Source organism: Globicephala melas, chromosome 4 (assembly GCF_963455315.2).
Source record: "Globicephala melas chromosome 4, mGloMel1.2, whole genome shotgun sequence".
Lineage (NCBI taxonomy): Eukaryota > Metazoa > Chordata > Mammalia > Artiodactyla > Delphinidae > Globicephala > Globicephala melas.
In genome coordinates, this window is record NC_083317.1 from 94,216,761 (window position 1) to 94,236,043 (window position 19,283).

Consider the following 19,283-nt stretch of genomic DNA (forward strand, 5'->3'; position numbering starts at 1 on the left):
CCGCCTATCCTGCTCCCTGATCCACCCCTCCTCTGCGCTCCCAAGGCACTGATAAACTCCAAGCACTGCTCCTGTGGTTCTACACGTGTGTAAATACAGCCTTTTTTTCTTTCTTTTGGTAAACCACACTTTGCTCCCTAACTACACTGCTCATTCCTTTAGGGCAAAAACAGTGTCTTACTCAGGTCTGTGTCACCAACACCTAATACAGTCCTGCACAGAAGACGTATGACAAATGCTTATTAAAATGAACAAATCTATTATTCAGTCACTCCTTAATTCAGTCATAAATCTTATCCTCTCACTCCTTCTTTCCACCCCAGTCTCAAAGAAGAGAGCTGACAATCTTGACACAACAGGCCTTATAAGTTTGAGTAGTAGAGAGAACGCAGACAGCAGTTTGCAATAATAATTTTCTTTAAATATTTGCACAAGTTACACATTTCTCATATATTGTGATGTTCAAGAGTCTGACCAAAACTGAGCTTCCCCATACTTGGTTTCCCAAACCCAACATTTGACCAGCCTAACTTTTTCTACTTTCTAGCTCAAGCCCCAGCTTCTAAATAGGATTCTATCATAAAAGGAGATGTTATCTAATATTATTGAGCAATGATATTTTAACAGCAAGTCCCATTCTCATTTGAATATCCTTCTTTTTCCTGGGCAAGGCTCCTAAGAGCCGTTTATTCATTTTTCTACACTATACTGATTGTAAACCTCTTTCTGGCTCCCCCTGACACAGTGGCCATCAGTATGCTTGAAGAGCAAACCTGTGTGGTGAGAGGATTTGAACTACTGAATGCAAGAAGGGAGCCATCAGGGGAAAAGTTAGTAAGAAGATATCAACCAGAACAGAAAAGGTCACTGGATTAGCAGGAGAAGTACATTTGCTGTAAAAGACGTGCTGATGATGAGCACCATCTGAACGTGGAAAGTTTTAATGTGTTTAATGTGCTGTCTGGAAATGTGTACTCAAACGAATGATCCAGGAAAACTCTGGCTGTGTATTCTGTCTAGGGAAACAAAGGCTTTCAGAAAGAAGAAACAAAAGGGAAAAAAAACCCTCACTCCCAATAAAATGACGTGCTAAATGCTGATCAACCGAAACGGGCTAAAGTTAAGACAACTGGACACAACTGAGGTAACTTTAACCTCCTGTCTTCCAGGCTATCCCAAAAACAGTTTTCTGTTTACATTTAAGAAGATCCACTTCCTGAAGAAGAGGCATTAAGAATACTCATTAGCAATTAATATTCAGGAAGCTTAAAAGAAAAAAGAAAAGACACAAGAAATAAAAAATGACAAAACATTTGCTAGGTGCTCTCTGTGTGCTAAATGCTAGGCAGAACAAAGAGGCGCCTAACTCTCTCCCCACCCCACTGACCTAATGAATACATATGTGAGAAGTGTCACTAAGAATATAAAGTGGCATACCACCGTCGTGTAGGTTATAAGTGTCACAGATTAAATTAGCAAATCAGTAAATTCTAGGTGAACACTCTGCTCTTAACCTAATAGTTTCTTTAACTGGTGGCTGCTCTAATTCTTCTTCAGAGATTACTGAAATATTAAACCAATAGAACAAGTTGGAAATGCTTACTCTTTCATGCTCAAAACTAGCTGCTACTTCTTAAAATCTCTAAGATGTGCTAAAAGTACTTAACGAAGATAGTTAAATTAATACACCATTAGGTTCTAAAATGTTTCAGAACATTAGGTTCTGAAATGTAACGTATGAAATGCCAATATTTTGATTACTGAAGGGCATTCACTGTAATTTATACAGCCACACACAAAAGCTCAGGTGGAAACATGACTTTTATAACTCAAGAATAGTATGTGGTTAGGCATATTAAGGTAAGCAAACTTTATTTAGCTATGTTGATCTATTTAAAGGTAGAAGAAATTATAGTGAGAGAAGCAGAAGTACTTTATTTAGAAAACTATAGTTAAAAAGAAAGCCGTTCAATTTCACTCCTAGGTATACATGAGAGAAATGAAAACACACAACACAAAAACCACACAAACATTCACAGTAGCATTGTTCATAATAGCCAAAAAGAGTAGAAACAATCCAAATGTCCATCAACTGATGAATGGATAAATAAAATGGAGTATTATTCATACACTAGAATATTATTTGGCAATAAAAAAGGTATGAAGTACAAGCATACCTCGTTTTATTGAGCTTTTCTGCTTTATTGTGCTTTGCAGGTAATTGTGTGTTTTACAAATTGGTTTAACATGGCAACTCTGAGTGGAGTAAGTCTATCAGCGCCATTTTTCCAATAGTATTTGCTCACTTCCTATCTCTGTGTCACATTTTGGTAGTGCTTGCAAAATTTCAAACTTTTTCATTATTATTATATTTGTTATGGTGATCTGCAATCAGTGATCTTTGATGTTACTATTACAAAAAGATTATGACTCACCGTAGGCTCAGATGGTTAGCATTTTTTAGCAATAAAATATTTTTAAATTAAGGTATGTACAATTTTTTAGACACGCTATTGCACACTTAAGAGACTACAGTATAGTGTAAACAGAACTTTTACATGCACTGAGAAATCAAAAAATTCACGTGACTCACTGTGTTGCAATATTCACTTTACTGTGGTGGCTTGGAACTGAACCCACAATATCTCCGAGGTATGCCTATAGTGATACATGCTACAACATGGACGAACCTTAAAAAACATTATGCTAAGTGAGAGAAGGCAGACATAAAAGACCACATATTGTATGATTTCATTTATATGAATGTCCATAATGGGCAAATTATCTACAGAGACAGAAAGTAGATGAGTGGTTGCCTAGGAATAGGGGAGAGAAGGGAATGGAGAGTGACTGCTAAAGGGTTTCTTTTCAGGGTGATAAAAATGTTCTAAGATTAATGGTAGTCTTGGTTGCACAATTCTGTGAATATAATCAATTTCGTCAAATTGTATACTTTAAGTGAATTACATGGCATGTGGATTATATCTCAATAACGCTAAGTTCCTTCTATCCACCTTGTGTATTTGTTATTGTTATTCTTGTTCATTTCTTAGTTGATAATACACTTTAAATGTTCATTCATTCATAATGAGGACAGCTTTTCATTTTAAGAAAAGAATCATCCTTTTCCTGCTACCTACATAAAATGGCAAAACAAGGTTTCAAACTTAACATGACTTCGGATAATGAAAATTAACAGTGTTTCTTATTTAGAGAGCCAGAACAGAGCAGAGAATCTTGCCAAGAACCGGTCCTAATTAAATCCAGAAGCCAACAGGACAGAAATCCGGAGGATGAAGGCTATGGGGACTGAAGAGCTTTCTCCTAACTGTGGTGGTTCTTTTGCATATATAGAAATAATTAGAATGTCCTCAGCACAGCTGCAATGTATTAAGAGTTGTAAACACATACAAGGTAAGCTTCACCTACACACTCCTAACAGAAATGCAGAGCCAGAGGGCCCCTCTCTTCAACAGTATAATTTGGGAAGTGGCTCAAGGGCCTCTCCCTTAAAACGTCACTCCAGGGGTCTGCCGGGACAGTGCCTGCAATGTCCATCATTGAAGTCAGCCCTGTGCCTCCAAATGGTCCTTGTTAAAAAGAATAAGTATTGCCTCAAGAGACAGCATAGTCAAAGCCTCCTGATCCTTTCACACAAACCCACCTGAGCAACACACCACACGTGCTCCGAGAGCAAGCAGCAAACAACAGCAGGCGCCCGGACAAGCACTCAACACTCTTGCAGTTCCTGACTCTTGGATCCACACTCCTGGTCCTTGCTCTTTTTGGTGACGCCCCCATCCCTCCCCCTCCCCCACCTCCTCTCTGGTATTTCTCCATTATTTTGGTTTTGCTTGCCCCTTAGCCCAGGTTCCACACACAGGCCCTGGGGACTCTACCACACTTAACTCTGCCAAAACTAAATGTTAGGACCCAAAGGAAAAAGTGAAGGCTTGAGTGAATGAGGGAGACACAGAATGGGGATTCTGGGGGCAGAAAGAGGCAAAAAGAAGTGTCAGGCACATAGGCCACTGCCTCAGCAGAGCCACAGTGACAACATCAAGGCATGATACATCTTGGGCCGTTCCTGCCGAGAGGAACATTTCAAACGCACTCTGCCCAGTTAACAACTGTGCCCCACTAAGGGAAATTTAGGGTTAATGCCAGTCAACAGCTTGGCCCACATAACCTAAATGCCTAAATGTCAATGCTTCTAGCACAATCAAACATATTTGCGAATTAGAGAGACTGAAACATTTCCTTCCGATGAGATCTGTTTAGAGTAAGTGTACTCTAGTCTGAGAAAGCTCGATGTTTGTGACTGCTTATAAAACATTAACAAATCTTCCCATTTCTTGGATTTATAGAAACCTTCTCAGGTGAAATCAAAATGTAATTTTATTAACCAAAATTATTAAGCAGCTTCTACTTAGGAGCTGAGGTAGATATACAGAGTAGGAAATATCACAAGGCCTTCTGAGGAAATCCAGTCTTTTCAGTCACTGGTCATTTCTGGGAGCAAAGGAGTTTACTTCTGAAGAAAAAACTGGAAAATTCTAAGGGCTCTGTATGCTGGCTTATAAAACTACAAAAGGCTACTCTATGCAAAATGAATTATAGAAATGAGGGAGAAATCAAAACACAAAAATGGTGCACAGCTACATGGATGGGTGGTCTCAGGTCTTCCAGGTACATATGCAAAATGGAACAAGGTGACAACATCTGAGAGACCTGCATTGTTTTCCAAGTTTAGTCATATTTGAATACCTTGTCCCTGCTTTTTTTTTTTTTTTTGGCCTCACCATGAGGCATGTGGGATCTTAGTTCCCCAACCAGTGATCGAAGCCGTACCCCGTGCAGTGGAAGTGCCGAGTCTTAACCACTGGACCGCCAGGGAAGTCCCAACTTGCCCTTTTATTGTTTTAATTAGTGAAAATAAAGGAGACCAAACACCGCATCTTGAAACTATTCATGGCACTTTGAGACCTTCCCATGAGTGGCCGGAGCAGGGCAGTGGGAGGATGATGGAGAGAGGCAAGCTCTAACCGCAGAAGGTGGACTGGCCATGGTACTGCGCTCAGATTTTATCTCAGGTGGACAGGACAGCTGTGAGCAGGGCAGCGACATGGTACGTTTATGTTTTTAGCAGACTGCTGTGTGGCAAATGCTTTCTGGTAGAGCAAAAGTAAAAGCAGCGAGACCAGTGAGAAGAACTGTCCTACCCTGGTGAGAGGTGCTGGCTTAGAGTCCAGGAGTGGTCATGGAAATGAAGTGGACGTGGCAAAGTATGGTTTCAGCAATGTTCCTGAGATAAGGCCAACAGGACTTGCTGACAGACTGGAATAGAAAGATGACAAGAAACAAGTGGAGACTCTGGAGATGAAGAGTAATAGAGGCAAGGAAGCAGAGGCTCTATTTAGAGAAGCACTGCTATAAAGGGGAGCAGAGATACAAGATGGTAACTGGGAGAATGTGGAGTCAAGCGAGGGAGCTTGTTTCTGTTGGGTGGATGAGAGGTATAGCTATTTGTGCATTTAAGATAAAAGATACTACAGTAGATGGGTGGAAATGAGCCAAAAGAGAGAATCAGGAGTCAGGAAGAGAGATACTTGCATCAGTGGCAAGAAGGGAGGAAATTTGTTCAACTGACAAACATTTATTGAGCACCTATTAGATATTCTTTGTTCTTAAGAGGTTCACAGTCTAATGCAGGAGAAAGTAATATATATAAACTACTAAGCAGCAAAGCAATATCCAACAGAGGTATATACAAAGTATTAATGTACTATGATGGATAAAGAGTGTTAATGTACTATGACAGATGGGGGTGGGGAAGAGCAACATACTGACATCAAATAAATGGCCAATTAACTTTTCTGAATTAATATATTTTGCGTAAATATTTTTCAAGCAATTGTTCCCAATTCTACTTTTGATAAAACGAAGTCTTCTACTTTTGTGCTTCTAAAGAGCTACACAAGTATAAAAAATGGCATTTATTTAGTACAAGACTGAGGGAACCCAGTTTTAGTTGTCAATTAAAATTTTAAATAATGTTATCAGAGACAATACTTGTCTCTAATAATTTTTAAAGTTTTACTTACCATTTAAATTTTTTCCCAAGTGCTACAGGAATGAGCTCAGGAATAATTTTTCAACTCTGTAATGTTAAGTAACTAGTGGCAAAGGAGTTTTTACAGAAAACAAGTACCATCATTTTCTGGGCAGCAGGCTCTACATTTGGAAGGACTGCTCCAGGAGCCAGGAAGGGTTCACACAGACCTGTGCCTCTTGTCGGGGTCAGTTACCCCCTGTGTGAGATGAAAACCTGATCCACCCTCTGGGCAATCCTGCTCGGGCCATCCTGCTCTGACCAATCAGGCAAACCAGTCAAGCACAATATATGACATAAGCAAACAGTATTTTATTCCAAAGACTTGTACGTATTTTCAAAATGATTCATTTCAAAAATCAGACATTTGTTTTTGATGCTTCAAGAATACCAACTGGATTAGGTAAAGTTTGCTGTTCTCAAAAACTACAACTTCTGATATTTTAAATCATATAGTAATTCTACAACAAAAACACTTGACCTCTAGAGAACTACAAAGGTTCAAAATCACAGATCTTGAATCTCAAAATAAAACAATGTCTGGGTTAGCAGACTTCCCTGGCGGTCCTGTGGTTAAGACTTCGCCTTCCAAGGCAGGGGGCGTGGGGTTCAATCCCCAGTTGGGGAGCTATGACCCCCACATGCCTTTTAGCCAAAAAACCAAAACAGAAAACAGAAGGAGTATTGTAACAAATTCAATAAAGACTTTAAAAATGGTCGACATCAAAAAAAAATCTTAAAAATATAAAAACAATTTCTGGGTTAACGTTTCCCACTTACACAAGTTGACTTAAATTTCCTTCTTACTGCACCTACCTGCTGAGCTGCATCTCCATTCACCAAGTGAGGCATCATGGCTACCTCTCCGTTCAGCAATGGTGGCAGTTCCAGAGGGATCTGGTCGGTCATCATCATTGTGACATACATTCATGGAGAATTTCCCTCAACTGGCTTCCTGCAAGAAAATCACCATTTTTTTTGAAAAGGATTCAAGACCAAAAAAATTCACCTGTAACAAGTCAGCAATTTAAGTGCACCGTCATGAGGTCAGACGAAACTCAAATTCTTCTAATCACAGTACTGTATTAAAAGGGGTGAAGCAAAACCCAGGAAACAGCCTGAATTAGGAGACCACAAACCTGAATCTCTACGCAGCCAAGTGAACACAACCTCTAGTTCCTCAATTTCATTGTTTAGCTATAAATTTTAAAAACTTATGAATAATAGTAAGTCCCCTAACCCCAGGGATCTTCCTCAGAATAAAATGAGGTAACAATTTGAGAGGCTAAAAGTGTCAAACGAACACTGACCATATCATTATCTTTAAGGTAATTACAGAAAATAAGGCCAAAGAGAATGAGCTATAAGAAAAGTTTTCCTCAAAAAAAAAAAAAAGCTGTTAACAAAGCAAGTAAACAAAGGTTAACTGCCTACACTGCAGTTGTTGAGATTTCTGACCTTGCCATTAAATTGGTAATTAATCATGTTCTAATTATTTCTCTCCCGTCACCTCCTTGAATTGGATTTAACCTGCTGCATATTTACAGCTTTATCACGGCCGAATGTCTTGAGTTTTCCTGTATCTGACAGTACCCGTGGCACCTTGTACGGAATAAGGCTTAATGGCACATTCCATTGTTTCCACAGAATAAATGGTTGTCATACAGGTATTCAAAACAACGCCAAGCCCACTTTCATTCCGTAATGGTACTTGCCCCCAACATCTAGCTTTTCAATATAACAGCAGGAAAACAATGAATTCCTATTCAGAATTATAATGTTCCTTAAGAAGTATTTACGTATCCTTCAATCGTGCCTAAAACGTTTTGTCACAAAAAGTTTAACAGCAGGGACAAAGAAGAATAAACAAACACACAGGCACACTATTTTAAGTCAGTCCAGAAAGAAACTGCCATGTGGTTCATTTTAAAATTTTTCTCATTCATAATAAAGTCCCCCAAAATTTCAAATTCAAGAGGATTTGGTAAATGAATCCTTTAATACTCAATATCCAAATCAGGCAAAACAGTGGGGCAAATCCTTTAATGATTATCTCTAATTTGTCTCAGGTGTGACAAAGTATTTCTTCTCATTCTTAAAACCTCCATTCTGAATGTTAAATATATCTCCCTCCCCCAAATCCCATCCAAAAGATACTCCTTCCCTGGAAGTATCAAATGATGCATAAAAGCCACCCAAGAGATGATAAACTTTATTTTAAATCGGTAAAATTTTACACTATTCATTATAACCCCATTTGGAGAAACTAATTATTTTAAGCGCCAAACAACAAAGTCTTGTTCCAACTAGGGAAGCACATTCTATAATAACAGGTCTTACAATGCAGTGTTAACAGTATCATCATGCTGTTTTATGAGGCAATTACTCAGTTCCTAAGCAAATAAAAGTACAAAACTCAAAGCCCAGTAGTTTATCCTAATGTAGGAAACAGATTCTTCCACAATAGAATTAACCAAGATAACTTCCACTGACACTATCATGACATCAACTGTTTGATTTTGAGTAGTACTACTAATGGAGTACTAATGTCCATTTCAGTTTTATTTCAAATATACTTAACCCTACTAGTGCATGAAGAAAGAATGGCTAGTTTTCCTCAGATTGATATTACACAGGCCTATTTCTTAAGCGTAATGTTTTATTTAATGTTTCTTCAACGTGCAGGTTGGATAACCAGGGTACTAATTTACATTAAGGGTCTGAGGATAAAGCATCTGGGAGAAAGAAGCACTCCACACTCACTTCCACCTTTTCCTCACCCCTCCGCAGGGAAGAGCCCCAAGGCACTTGCTGGTAAGGTTATGGAGGTTGTGGCTCCGTCCTCTCCCCTCTCCTCTGCTAAAGTAGTGAGCACCAAAGCCCTCTCCCACTGGGGGACAGTCCTGGTCATCTCACAGACAAGCATAAGGATAGAACCTGCTCTTTTTTCATCCTGTGCACGCAGGTACTGGTAGGAGGACAGAATTGTGATCTAGTATAAAATTTAGCCATTCCTGGCCACCCATCCCTAATACCAAAGAATGTCTCAACTCCCAACATTATGTCTAACACTGACAATTCCAATTTAAGAAACCTTCTGGTTGGCATCGTAATAAACAATGGGACTTGCTATCATCAAAACACAGCAATCCAGCCCCACTAGCTGGCACTCTTAAGCACAGGTGTCAAGTCCAAACTGGGCAGTTAAACTCCAGGTTCTGCAAGTGTGGGATAAAAGGACAGAGCCCCTCCCCGGTTCCATGAAAGGCTTATAAATCTACGATGAGGGAGGGTGGGAGCCAACAGAGAGCTGCAAAAACCCCCAAAGAAACCAACTCCACTGGCACAAAGAGATAATTGTACTTGCTTTTGAAAACTGTACAGGCAACTTTGGGCAATGCAGCTATTCGATACAGAGAAAGATGCCTGAATCCTGTATTTCTTTTCTACTGGATGATGGATTATTCACCTCACAGATGTGCAGTAGTTGTTGCAGATTACTGAGAGGGGAACAAGGGAGGGGAAGACGGGGAACTGTGCATAAAAAAATCAACTCAGCATACAGTGGGAACATATAAACGTCGTACACTCCTAGTGCCTCAACTCAACCATGCAACAACTGTACCTTTAATCATGGACAAAAATGGAAGAATAAAATGAAGCCACAGGGCTTCCCTGGTGGCGCAGTGGTTGAGAGTCCGCCTGCCGATGCAGGGGACACGGGTTCGTGCCCTGGTCCGGGAAGATCCCACATGCCACGGAGTGGCTGGGCCCGTGAGCCATGGCCGCTGAGCCTGCGCGTCCGGAGCCTGTGCTCCACAACGGGAGAGCCCACAACAGTGAGAGGCCCGCGTACCGCAAGAAACAAAAACAAAAACAAATAAAATGAAGCCACAGAGGCACACTGCTCATAAGCAAAGTTGTTAACCCTCTTTACCGTAGGCCACCAGCTTGCTAAAATCCAAGGCCTACTTTCTAATGCCCAAGAGTTTCACCAAAGGTAAACCAGACTTTATTCTGCCTGCGATACAAGGTAAGACACTGATCTAGAAGGGGTGGTTCACACAGCCAACAATGTTTAAAACCCCCTTTCTACACTCCATGCACATACACAGGGTATGCTCATTTGCCTGGAATTCAAGGGACATGTAGAAAAAGCAATAAGTTACCGCTAGGCAAGATAATGCCCAGCTACTTTAACAAAGCAACTGCCTGCCAACCGGTCCTTAAATTATCATAGAACACCAACAATTTAGTGCCGTGGACTGGGACAAGAGAAAAGGCAGGAGGAAGAATTATAAAAGAATGAAAACCATAAATGCAAAACATAAAACAGGGTACAAAGTAGTATTTACTATGGTTATTACCATATTTTTGGTTATTCCCTAGTGATGGGGATGGGAGTCGGGTAGCAGGAGGTAATGACTTTTCCAAATACAAATGGAATGTCAAATGTTCAAGTTGGAAATTGGGAAAACCACTCAGCCCTAACCATTGACAGTTGAAGAAGGTTAAGTCAGGCCAAGATACTTGGGAAGGCTGGCCATGCATCAATCATTTAATGGTGACAGCTCCCCCCAAAGTGAGTCTCCTCTATTTTGGCCGATAACCCAGACAAAACTCAACTTAAACACCTTAAGAGGTGCTTAAGCCTCAGCACCACTGTCTTGAGGAGACCTGGAGAATGTGACATGCCTAAGAAAGCTGACCGAACTTGAACTTTTCAAATGGAATTTTAAAAATGAAGCCATGAATGTGGAAGGCTTACTATTCAAACAGTTAACTTTAAGGACCAAAAACTTTATTTGCAATAATTGTGGATGGAAATTATACATTTTCTCACTTCATTATAGGGCAGTCTGACCGTAACTTTATTTTTTCTTAAGGATGTAGGGTCATTGTTTACAATACTGTGTTCAGTCACAAGGTGATGTACTAGGGAGTTACTAAGCATTCTGATCTTACATACTCAGAGAAATTCACCCCTACTTTGAGTTCTTATGTTTAAATTCTATGGGTTTTTTTTTCTCTCTTCCTCATTAGGTTGTACCACAAACCACACCTCCTCAAATCTGAGAAACATATCCTAAATTTGCTGTCTTATATCTCCCTTGGGCTGGGAAACCAGGCTGTTAGTTATACACACATAGAGGAGTGGTCTCTGGTGTCTCAGAAGCTCCCCTCTGTGCCTTGCACCATCCTCCCTGACCATGTGCTGACCATCAGCTCTGAGGGAAGCTGAGTGAGCCAGATGTTGATCTCTGGATAACTGAGCTGTAACTGTTTTTCGTGTCAGTCAGAAAGTCTCATGAGGAATCACCCTGACAAAACCCTCGTCATTCTGGTCTGGGTTCCTTCTCCCTTGGACAGATGTGTATCTGAGCTGGCCAAAGCTTTCACAGAACTCATGAATTGCATTCAAGGCTCTACCACAACCATACTGTCCTCCTCACACACAACTGAGCTCTTGCAATAAATCCATTCTTTAGACCACCACCGTTTACAAATAAAGAATAAATGTGCTGCAGAACTAATCCGACTAAACCAATAGAAAATAGATGACCTCTACTACAGTGCTTTTTTCTAATTCTCTGAACTTTTTTTTTTTTTCTCACATAGATCTCCAAGGTTTCACTCCTATTCTTTTTATTCTTACCCATACTTCTATTTCAAAGAATTCAGTGACAACCACAGGCCCTCACAACCTCTCCCCCTAACCACACATCCTAACACTAAAACCACAAGTGCTTCATGCCCGGTCAGTTCTATTCTTTTGATTGACAGGGAAGGGATGCCACGTGAGCACTTGTGGTTAACTTCCCTCTCTCCTGAAAGCAAGTCGTTTGTTACCGTCCTTACCTGCTAGCAAGGCCCAGAACCAAAGAACTTCTAGGCTAATGGCGGGGGGGGTACTGCATAATCTGAAAAAGAGATCCTCACTGCTGGTAAGACATTTAATGCTGTCCAAATATGCCCCCAAAGCTTTTACAGAACACCTTATTTTAAAATAATATTGCAAAGGGTCTTCAGTTTTTACATTACTCTAGGCAACTGGGTTATTACTTTTTCTCTTTATTTTGCTTCCCTCACTCCAAGTCCAAAAAGGTTTTCCATGGTATTTTGGCCCCAGCCTATACTAAGAAACACACAGCCAATTTCATAAAAAACCTGATTCTCAGGAAAGAACCACAGATCCATTTCAAAGGCCAGAGAAAGCAATTATATACTAGGAAGAATTTCTAACTTGAAAAAAACCAAAGCCCTGATCACCGCTGGAGGAGGTTTAAGTCTGTGAACCTGGCCTTCATATTAGTAACAGAATGTCCTGGTCCTCGCTCCATAGGCTGATGACCCGAATTTCCTTACATTAATTCAAGATGTGAGTTAGCAGTACAGTACACAAATGGGTTTCAGATGACAAGAGGAAAAGAAACCTAACGGCACCAAAAGGAGCAAAGCATAACCAGCAGCGCCAAACGGGGTGGTCCTACTGGGTGAAAGGAGACTGGCTCCCTGAGTCAAGTCTCAGGCCAGCGCCAAGGCGCAGGCTCCCAGGCTCACTTCACCTACACCCTGATGTGGCTTCTGACCTATTCTAAACTATCCCGGGGAAGTGTATAAAAAATAAAAGCAGTATGAGAACCAGTAAGAAGAATGTATGTGTGCCAATTACACCTCAATATATTAAAAAAAAAAAGTGCACATCATCAGTTTTGACTTTTTGCTTCCATTCTGCAATTCAAATGCACTTTCAGAAGCGAAATGGGTTCCTTGATGAATGGGAAATGGATGGAAACCCACCAATTAAGACCTATGAAGCAATTAGGTAAATAAATAATCTAATAAAATAATTTTCAGAATTCATATCACTAAAGTTAATTGTGATTCCATAAAGCTTGTATCTTTTCCAATAAATTATACATTAACCAATCACCTTCACATAATCTAAACAGCATGTAAACATTTTGCTTGCTACATGCTTGTTCTGCAGCCTGGGAAAAATATTCTCAGGGGCACATTAGCAAAATCATAGCTTGATTCATACTTCAACAAAAGTTCCTTCTCTACTAAAAGTACTAAATGACTTCCAGTAGTAAGAATCTATTGTGGACCAGGTGTCAGAAAATCATCACAAACATACCAGAGAAATGTTCTAGCCATGTTTTTAAATAGTAATAAGGAAAAGAACTCTTTTTCCTGATTCAACATAGCAAGAAAAACCCCATTAGTAGTCAAAACGACAATAGGATAAACTTACTGAATCACAAAAAAAACGGGGGCTTTGTTTTGCTGTGTTGTGTTTGAGGCAGATGGGTTTGAGAGGTTACCAAGAAATTACTGTATCTCTATTCAAAGAATATAATTATCAGATAGCTAATGTTTTATGAGTGATTACAAGTTTCTTAATGGCTTCCAATGTAAAACCTAAGCCTTATAAAACCTAATTTATTACGACAAACATTTGTGCAGCTGATTTACACTTGTTTATGCCATGACTGTAGTAAAAAAGAAAAATCTTAAAAAGTCAAAATTTGACAGAGAATCACATAGCACAGAAAAAAGAAAAACTGCTTTCATGAACTTCCTTCTCATACAGGTGGCCGTTATGTACATATGCCCTCAGTCACAAGGACCCACAGCTTCTTAGTGTGTAGTCTTCCACTCTAAGTTTTATTAGCAAGATTTAGAAAAACAAAGAGGGAGAGAGGAGGAAGGGAAAGAGAAACGCTGAGAGAGGAAGAGAGAGAAGAAAAAAAGTTTTTAAAAAGTTATACACATTCTTAAAACTAACGAGATATCAAAGTATCATTTGCTATTTTATTTTCTTCATCAGAAAAACCTCTTACCTTCCTGCTCCATTCTGGTTTTGAAAGGTAAACCCCTGATGACATTTCAAGGCCTAGAAACTCTCAAAACGGTTCTAGCCTTTGGAGCAAAACTAGAAACAGCTTTCTGATAACTGTGGAAACACCAACAGCATCAATAGAAAGAAAAAAATGATGAAAACAAAATAGAAACACTGTGCAACCTCCTTTACCTCTGAAATTGAGAAAAACCTGCTCATCCATCAACACACATCGGACTGTTTTCACTATGTTCCTGCTACTGTGAAAGCAGGACTTTTCTTTCCCTTCTGGTAACACTAAAGCAGTGGCCGTGGCACTGGCTCTGATCGTGTGGAATTACCATGTGGCCATTCAGGAACCTGATGGGGGGCACTGCCATTGGACAGGAAAAGGCTGCAGGTGGTTTCAGTGCTTCTCTTTGTACCATGTCTCCCGTACACTGTGGGCAACCATGAGGAAAGGTACTTGTACAGGCAAACACTCTCCTTCACTTTTCTGAAAATCAAATTAAACTGTGCCCAAAAAAAGGATATGGAGAGAAACTAAAGATATTTATTAGAATTTTTCACAGCCCTTCCACTAAAAACTGTTCAAAGGACCAGTATGTTATGGCAAAAAAGCACTAGAGCAAAGAGACCCCAAGACTGAGTATTGGAAAATATGAGTTCTAATTTGAGGTTTGCCAATAATTAGCTTTAAATTTGGGCAATTAATTTCTTCTTTTACAAAATGACAAGATTATAGATTCACCTTTAAGGTTTCCTTTTGCTCTTAATAGACTATGTTTCAAAACACCATTGCCTACTGTGCTCACTTCATACAGATTAATAAGCAAAAGCTAAAAAGAGAGGTTTACTCAAACTCTAAGAACCTGTTTCTCTTACTTGTATGAGTATAATCTGAGCCTTCTGCATAAGAGAGGAAGAATCTAAGTAAAATGTTGAAAAAGAACGTATTGAGTAAATAGTGATAGTAATCACTGTGTTTTTATGCCAATGAAAGCTAATTTTACAGCTGAGTTCTACACAGCTGTGAAAGAAAGACTCTTGCCATGGCTTGCCACTTGAATGAAAGGAGTGGTGATAACTGTTCATGCAGAAAAACCTCTTGAGACATGAGCAGTACCTGGAGGTATGCACCCAGCTGGTTGGTTGAGGCACAAATAGTCTGGAATTTGTCTTCTTGTCTGACATGGGTTCATTAGTGAAGTTAAATCACAGTTGTCTGAAAAAGTTCCTAACCTTAAAGACACTCTCGCTTTTTGCATCCAATTATAAACACAGGAGAATTAGGTGGCAAAGTTTAAATTCACAGAGAAATCCCGTGAAACTGAGTTAGATTAAAAGCACCGCTGCCACCTCTGCCACAGATTAAATAACAATAAATGATTCAAGCAACAAATAAAAAAAAGAATTGTCTACTGTGCTCCAGAGACCAAGGAGGGATACCAAATAGTCTAATGTATAGGCCCCTGCCTTTGAGAATACATAAATCCTTTCTTTTTTTTTTTAATTTGGCAAAGCATAGTCATGTCTGAACTCAAAACTACCATACAGGAAAGGCACTATTTTCTGAGAAGGAAAAAAAAAAACCTACATATCTAAGGATCATATGTAAGCATTATATGCATCCTGAGGCTACTTTTATCAATGTAATTCTCCATGAATATACAGAGGTTGGTTGCTTCCATAGCCCCTTAATATACTCCAAATCTTTAAGGAAACACAAAAACTTAAAAAAAAAATTGTATCACTACATATACACAATCTCTGGACCTCTGATCCACATCCACACATAAACAGCTCAGTTCTGAAAATATTAACTAAAAGGGAAAGGGGGCCCAACTACAAAAAACGTTTACCAACCAAAGGCCCGTTTGTTTTGTTCATTGTCTTTAAACGGTGTTTAAAGAAGTTTGCAGATGTAATTAGACATTTTTATTAGAACATCTAGACTCCAGGCACACTCAGCACAATAAATTTCACATCCCTCTCTCACATCCCAAGGATGACAGTCTAGCATCTAACAAGAAACATTCCAAAGCTATGAGCCCTTATTTTCATACATATCCAAGCTAACTTTGTCACATACTTTACCCAAAGATGAGAAGAACTGAAAATACTTCTTTTCAATGAGATTCAGAATTGTGTGCTTGTTTGTATCTTTTTCTATAGGATGTTGAAAACAAGTCTAGAAAACTATAGTCCAAGAACAGAAGAGGTCACTCCTAAAACCCTCTGCAGCTCCAGGTCTCGCCACCTCCCCACCAGTCAACCTGCAAGCTGCAAGAGCGGGGCAGATATAGAAAGGGATGAGATGGGATATCAGAAGACACAGAAGACACGCTCTCCTCTCCATCCCAGCACCAGAAGCTCACTCCTCACCCAGCCCCTGGGCTACTTACTACCACCTGCCTGGAAGCCCCATGGCACTGTGACAGGTCCCACTGCTCGTCAGGGCTGTGACTCAAGGTGGGCCTACACAGGCCCTCTGAGTCTCAGTTTCTTCATCTGTAATGTGGGTGCTTTAACACAACTTCTAGAGTCCCCTCTAATGAAATCCAAAATGTATTTTATTACTCTGCTTTTAGAGATGTATTATGAATTAAATTCACATTTCTACAACCACTTGGGTACCTAACAGCCACGTGTAACACCCTTTATTGGTGTGTGGGTGGGATGTGTTGCAGACACCCAACAACTGACCGTTTCTGGGAAAGGATGAGAGAAAGAGCCCCAAAGCAAAGAAAGGCATGGCTTGCAGCCCCTGCACACTAATTCTTACCTAGCGTCTCAACCTTCGTATGAAGGAGGCAGTATTCCCCTCTTAACAGGTATTGCAGCTAAGGCTGAGAGAGGTTAAGTAAGGTGCCCATAGAGACTCAGAAAGTGATGGCAAGAGTCAACGCTCTCTGAGTGAGCTGATTATAACATCTAAGAATCTGGCAACAAAACATGGTAGTGGAAGGACTGATGAAAAATTCATAGGTTAGTGAATTTTAAAAATTAGATAAAACAAGCACATAGTACAAAATTCAAAAGATAACTTTCGAAGACATCCAATCAAAGTGCATTTCTCTCCTATCCAGTCCCCAGTTCCCCATACACAAAGGCAACAACTGTGAGTTTTGGGTGTATCTTCACCAAGATGCAGATTTAATGATTTTTTTAAAACACTTTTCAAAGTAGCTTAAGGAAGGTTAAACAAATCCACTGTACTATCATGTAGTCCAGATGGTTAAAAATTATGGAGAAAAAGAAACCAAACTATAAATTACTAAAGTTACACCCTCTGTGTTGATTTTCAAAGTGATATGCCATGATTAAACACAAAAGTAAAATTACTTCACAAAGGAGGGCAGCTCAGCAAGTCATCGATGAGAAGAGTGTTAGAACAAGGTATTTGGTACAAAGGGTTTCAAGATTCTATTATTTTCAGTATCTCAAAAGGACTAAGCTGAAAGGAATCTTCTAAAATAGCATCAAACAAAAGGACATGAACAGAGATAATCATCCATTCTTTTAACAAATATTTACTGAGCATCCACTATGTACCAGGGACTGGACTAGAATTCTAGGATTCTAGAAATAAAGGCATGATGTTAAATAGCATTACACTGAAATGTTATATTCGATTAACCCAAATCCACATTGGATACTTCTGACAAAACCGAAGTCAACAGACCTCCTTGCTCTATGAAACCTTTCATCTGAGATAAGCTTCAATGTCTAAACTTGGTTTCCCAGCTGTGGCATCTTTCCTACTCTTAAGAGTGTGCCAGAAGATGAATTTGTCTTCAAAACATGCCACCTGCCTCAACCTTCATTTCTGATTAGCCAGGAGGATACTAAAATTGTTTCTTTAATCAGCTCATATAGAATTCAATCATGTTTATTTAACAAACTCAGTTTTGTTGAACTGAATAGATGTTATGAAACACTCATTACAAGGAAGAGCTCTGAAGCTGTTACTTCAGCCTGGTAGAAGCATCACTGATGTTTTATCCAATTTATACTTAAATATGTATTTCAGAGATTTCTAACATTTTATTACTAATTTTAGATGTTGGTTCAAATATTTCTTCCTCCCCTATGTGGGGGAGGGTAGAGAAATCAATGAGAATAGTATAGGACACACTGAAAATCAGTTTACAAACATGTTTTTAAAACAAACTATTTCTTAAAGAATCATTACAACTGATGACACTCTCATAAGCAGCTCTGTATTTCACCTAATGTGACTAAACACAAAGCAAATACCAGGTGTTCCTTAGAACTTACAAGGTACTGAAACAGAAAATTCACATGAAATGACACTTACAAAGAAACAAATTAGCAGGTGCAAAGACACACTGTGTAAGGGAACATCTATTTACTATATCAGATTTTAGCCCATCACAAAATTTCAGCATGAGCAACCACTTTCCTAATTCAGACTAATATTTTTGAAAACACAAAAATGTGGAATTCTTCAGAAAAAACATTTTCTTTCTTTTACGGGGGAAAAAACAAAACAAAACTGTCCCGTACCATAGAGCATCAAAGAGATTCAATAAATGAAATGACAATTGGTATATACATACTTATATGCAAACAACTGAATCTAAATGTTTGAAAGCATGATGCTTGCCTATATTCTAAACACTCCCTGTGAATAATGACGACATCATTAATTACACTAATATAATTTGTTAAGAAAATGTAAGGGGGCTGCATTCATTTATTGAATAAATACTCACTTAGGTTCTGCTCTGTGTAAGACACTCTTTTGTTCTAAAATCATTCAAATTCTAAATTTAAGGAGTCCACTAATAGGCTTTAAAATCTTTCCAGAAAAATAATTTTAAATTTCAACTCTGCTACAAAATGCATGTTCTCCAATTCAATTTTCATATTTTTCCTCATGTGAAAGCATGAAAGACACAAGATACTTTTCAGTTAACATTACTGAAGAACTCAGAAGCATAAGATTGAAAAAGACAAATAACATTTTAGGATTATTAATAGTTATGACCTCGCGAACCCCATTAAAAGAATCTCAGGAACACCCAAGGGTCCCCCATACCACACTTTGACAACCACTGCTCCATGCCAAGCACCTTAGATGTAAAAATATAAGAAAAATTTAAACTCACTTTCTAGTAGACAAAGATTGTTGTCCGTATTTTATACTCTATATATCCACAATTCACCTGGTAGGGTCTGAACAAAGAATAATTAATCCAAATGAAAAGGTATCCAAATTCCACCATGGATTTTTCTCTACAGGACTTTATGTTATACTCTTTAAAGTACCCTGGTGAAACAAATTCATTTGGTAAAATC

The 19,283-nt window shown here is 39.1% G+C and overlaps 1 protein-coding gene across 2 annotated transcripts in view; it reads right to left on the reverse strand.

Annotated features, from left to right (window-relative positions):
- The window catches only part of FNDC3B (fibronectin type III domain containing 3B), a 352,410-nt gene that overhangs the window by 278,635 nt on the left and 54,492 nt on the right, over positions 1 to 19,283 (reverse strand). For both annotated transcript variants that reach the window (XM_030863564.2, XM_030863519.2), the window contains exon 2: positions 6,929 to 7,067. In XM_030863564.2, the coding sequence (XP_030719424.1) occupies positions 6,929 to 7,039 (111 nt within the window). In that variant the 5' untranslated portion in view covers positions 7,040 to 7,067. The remainder of the gene's footprint in view (positions 1 to 6,928; positions 7,068 to 19,283) is intronic.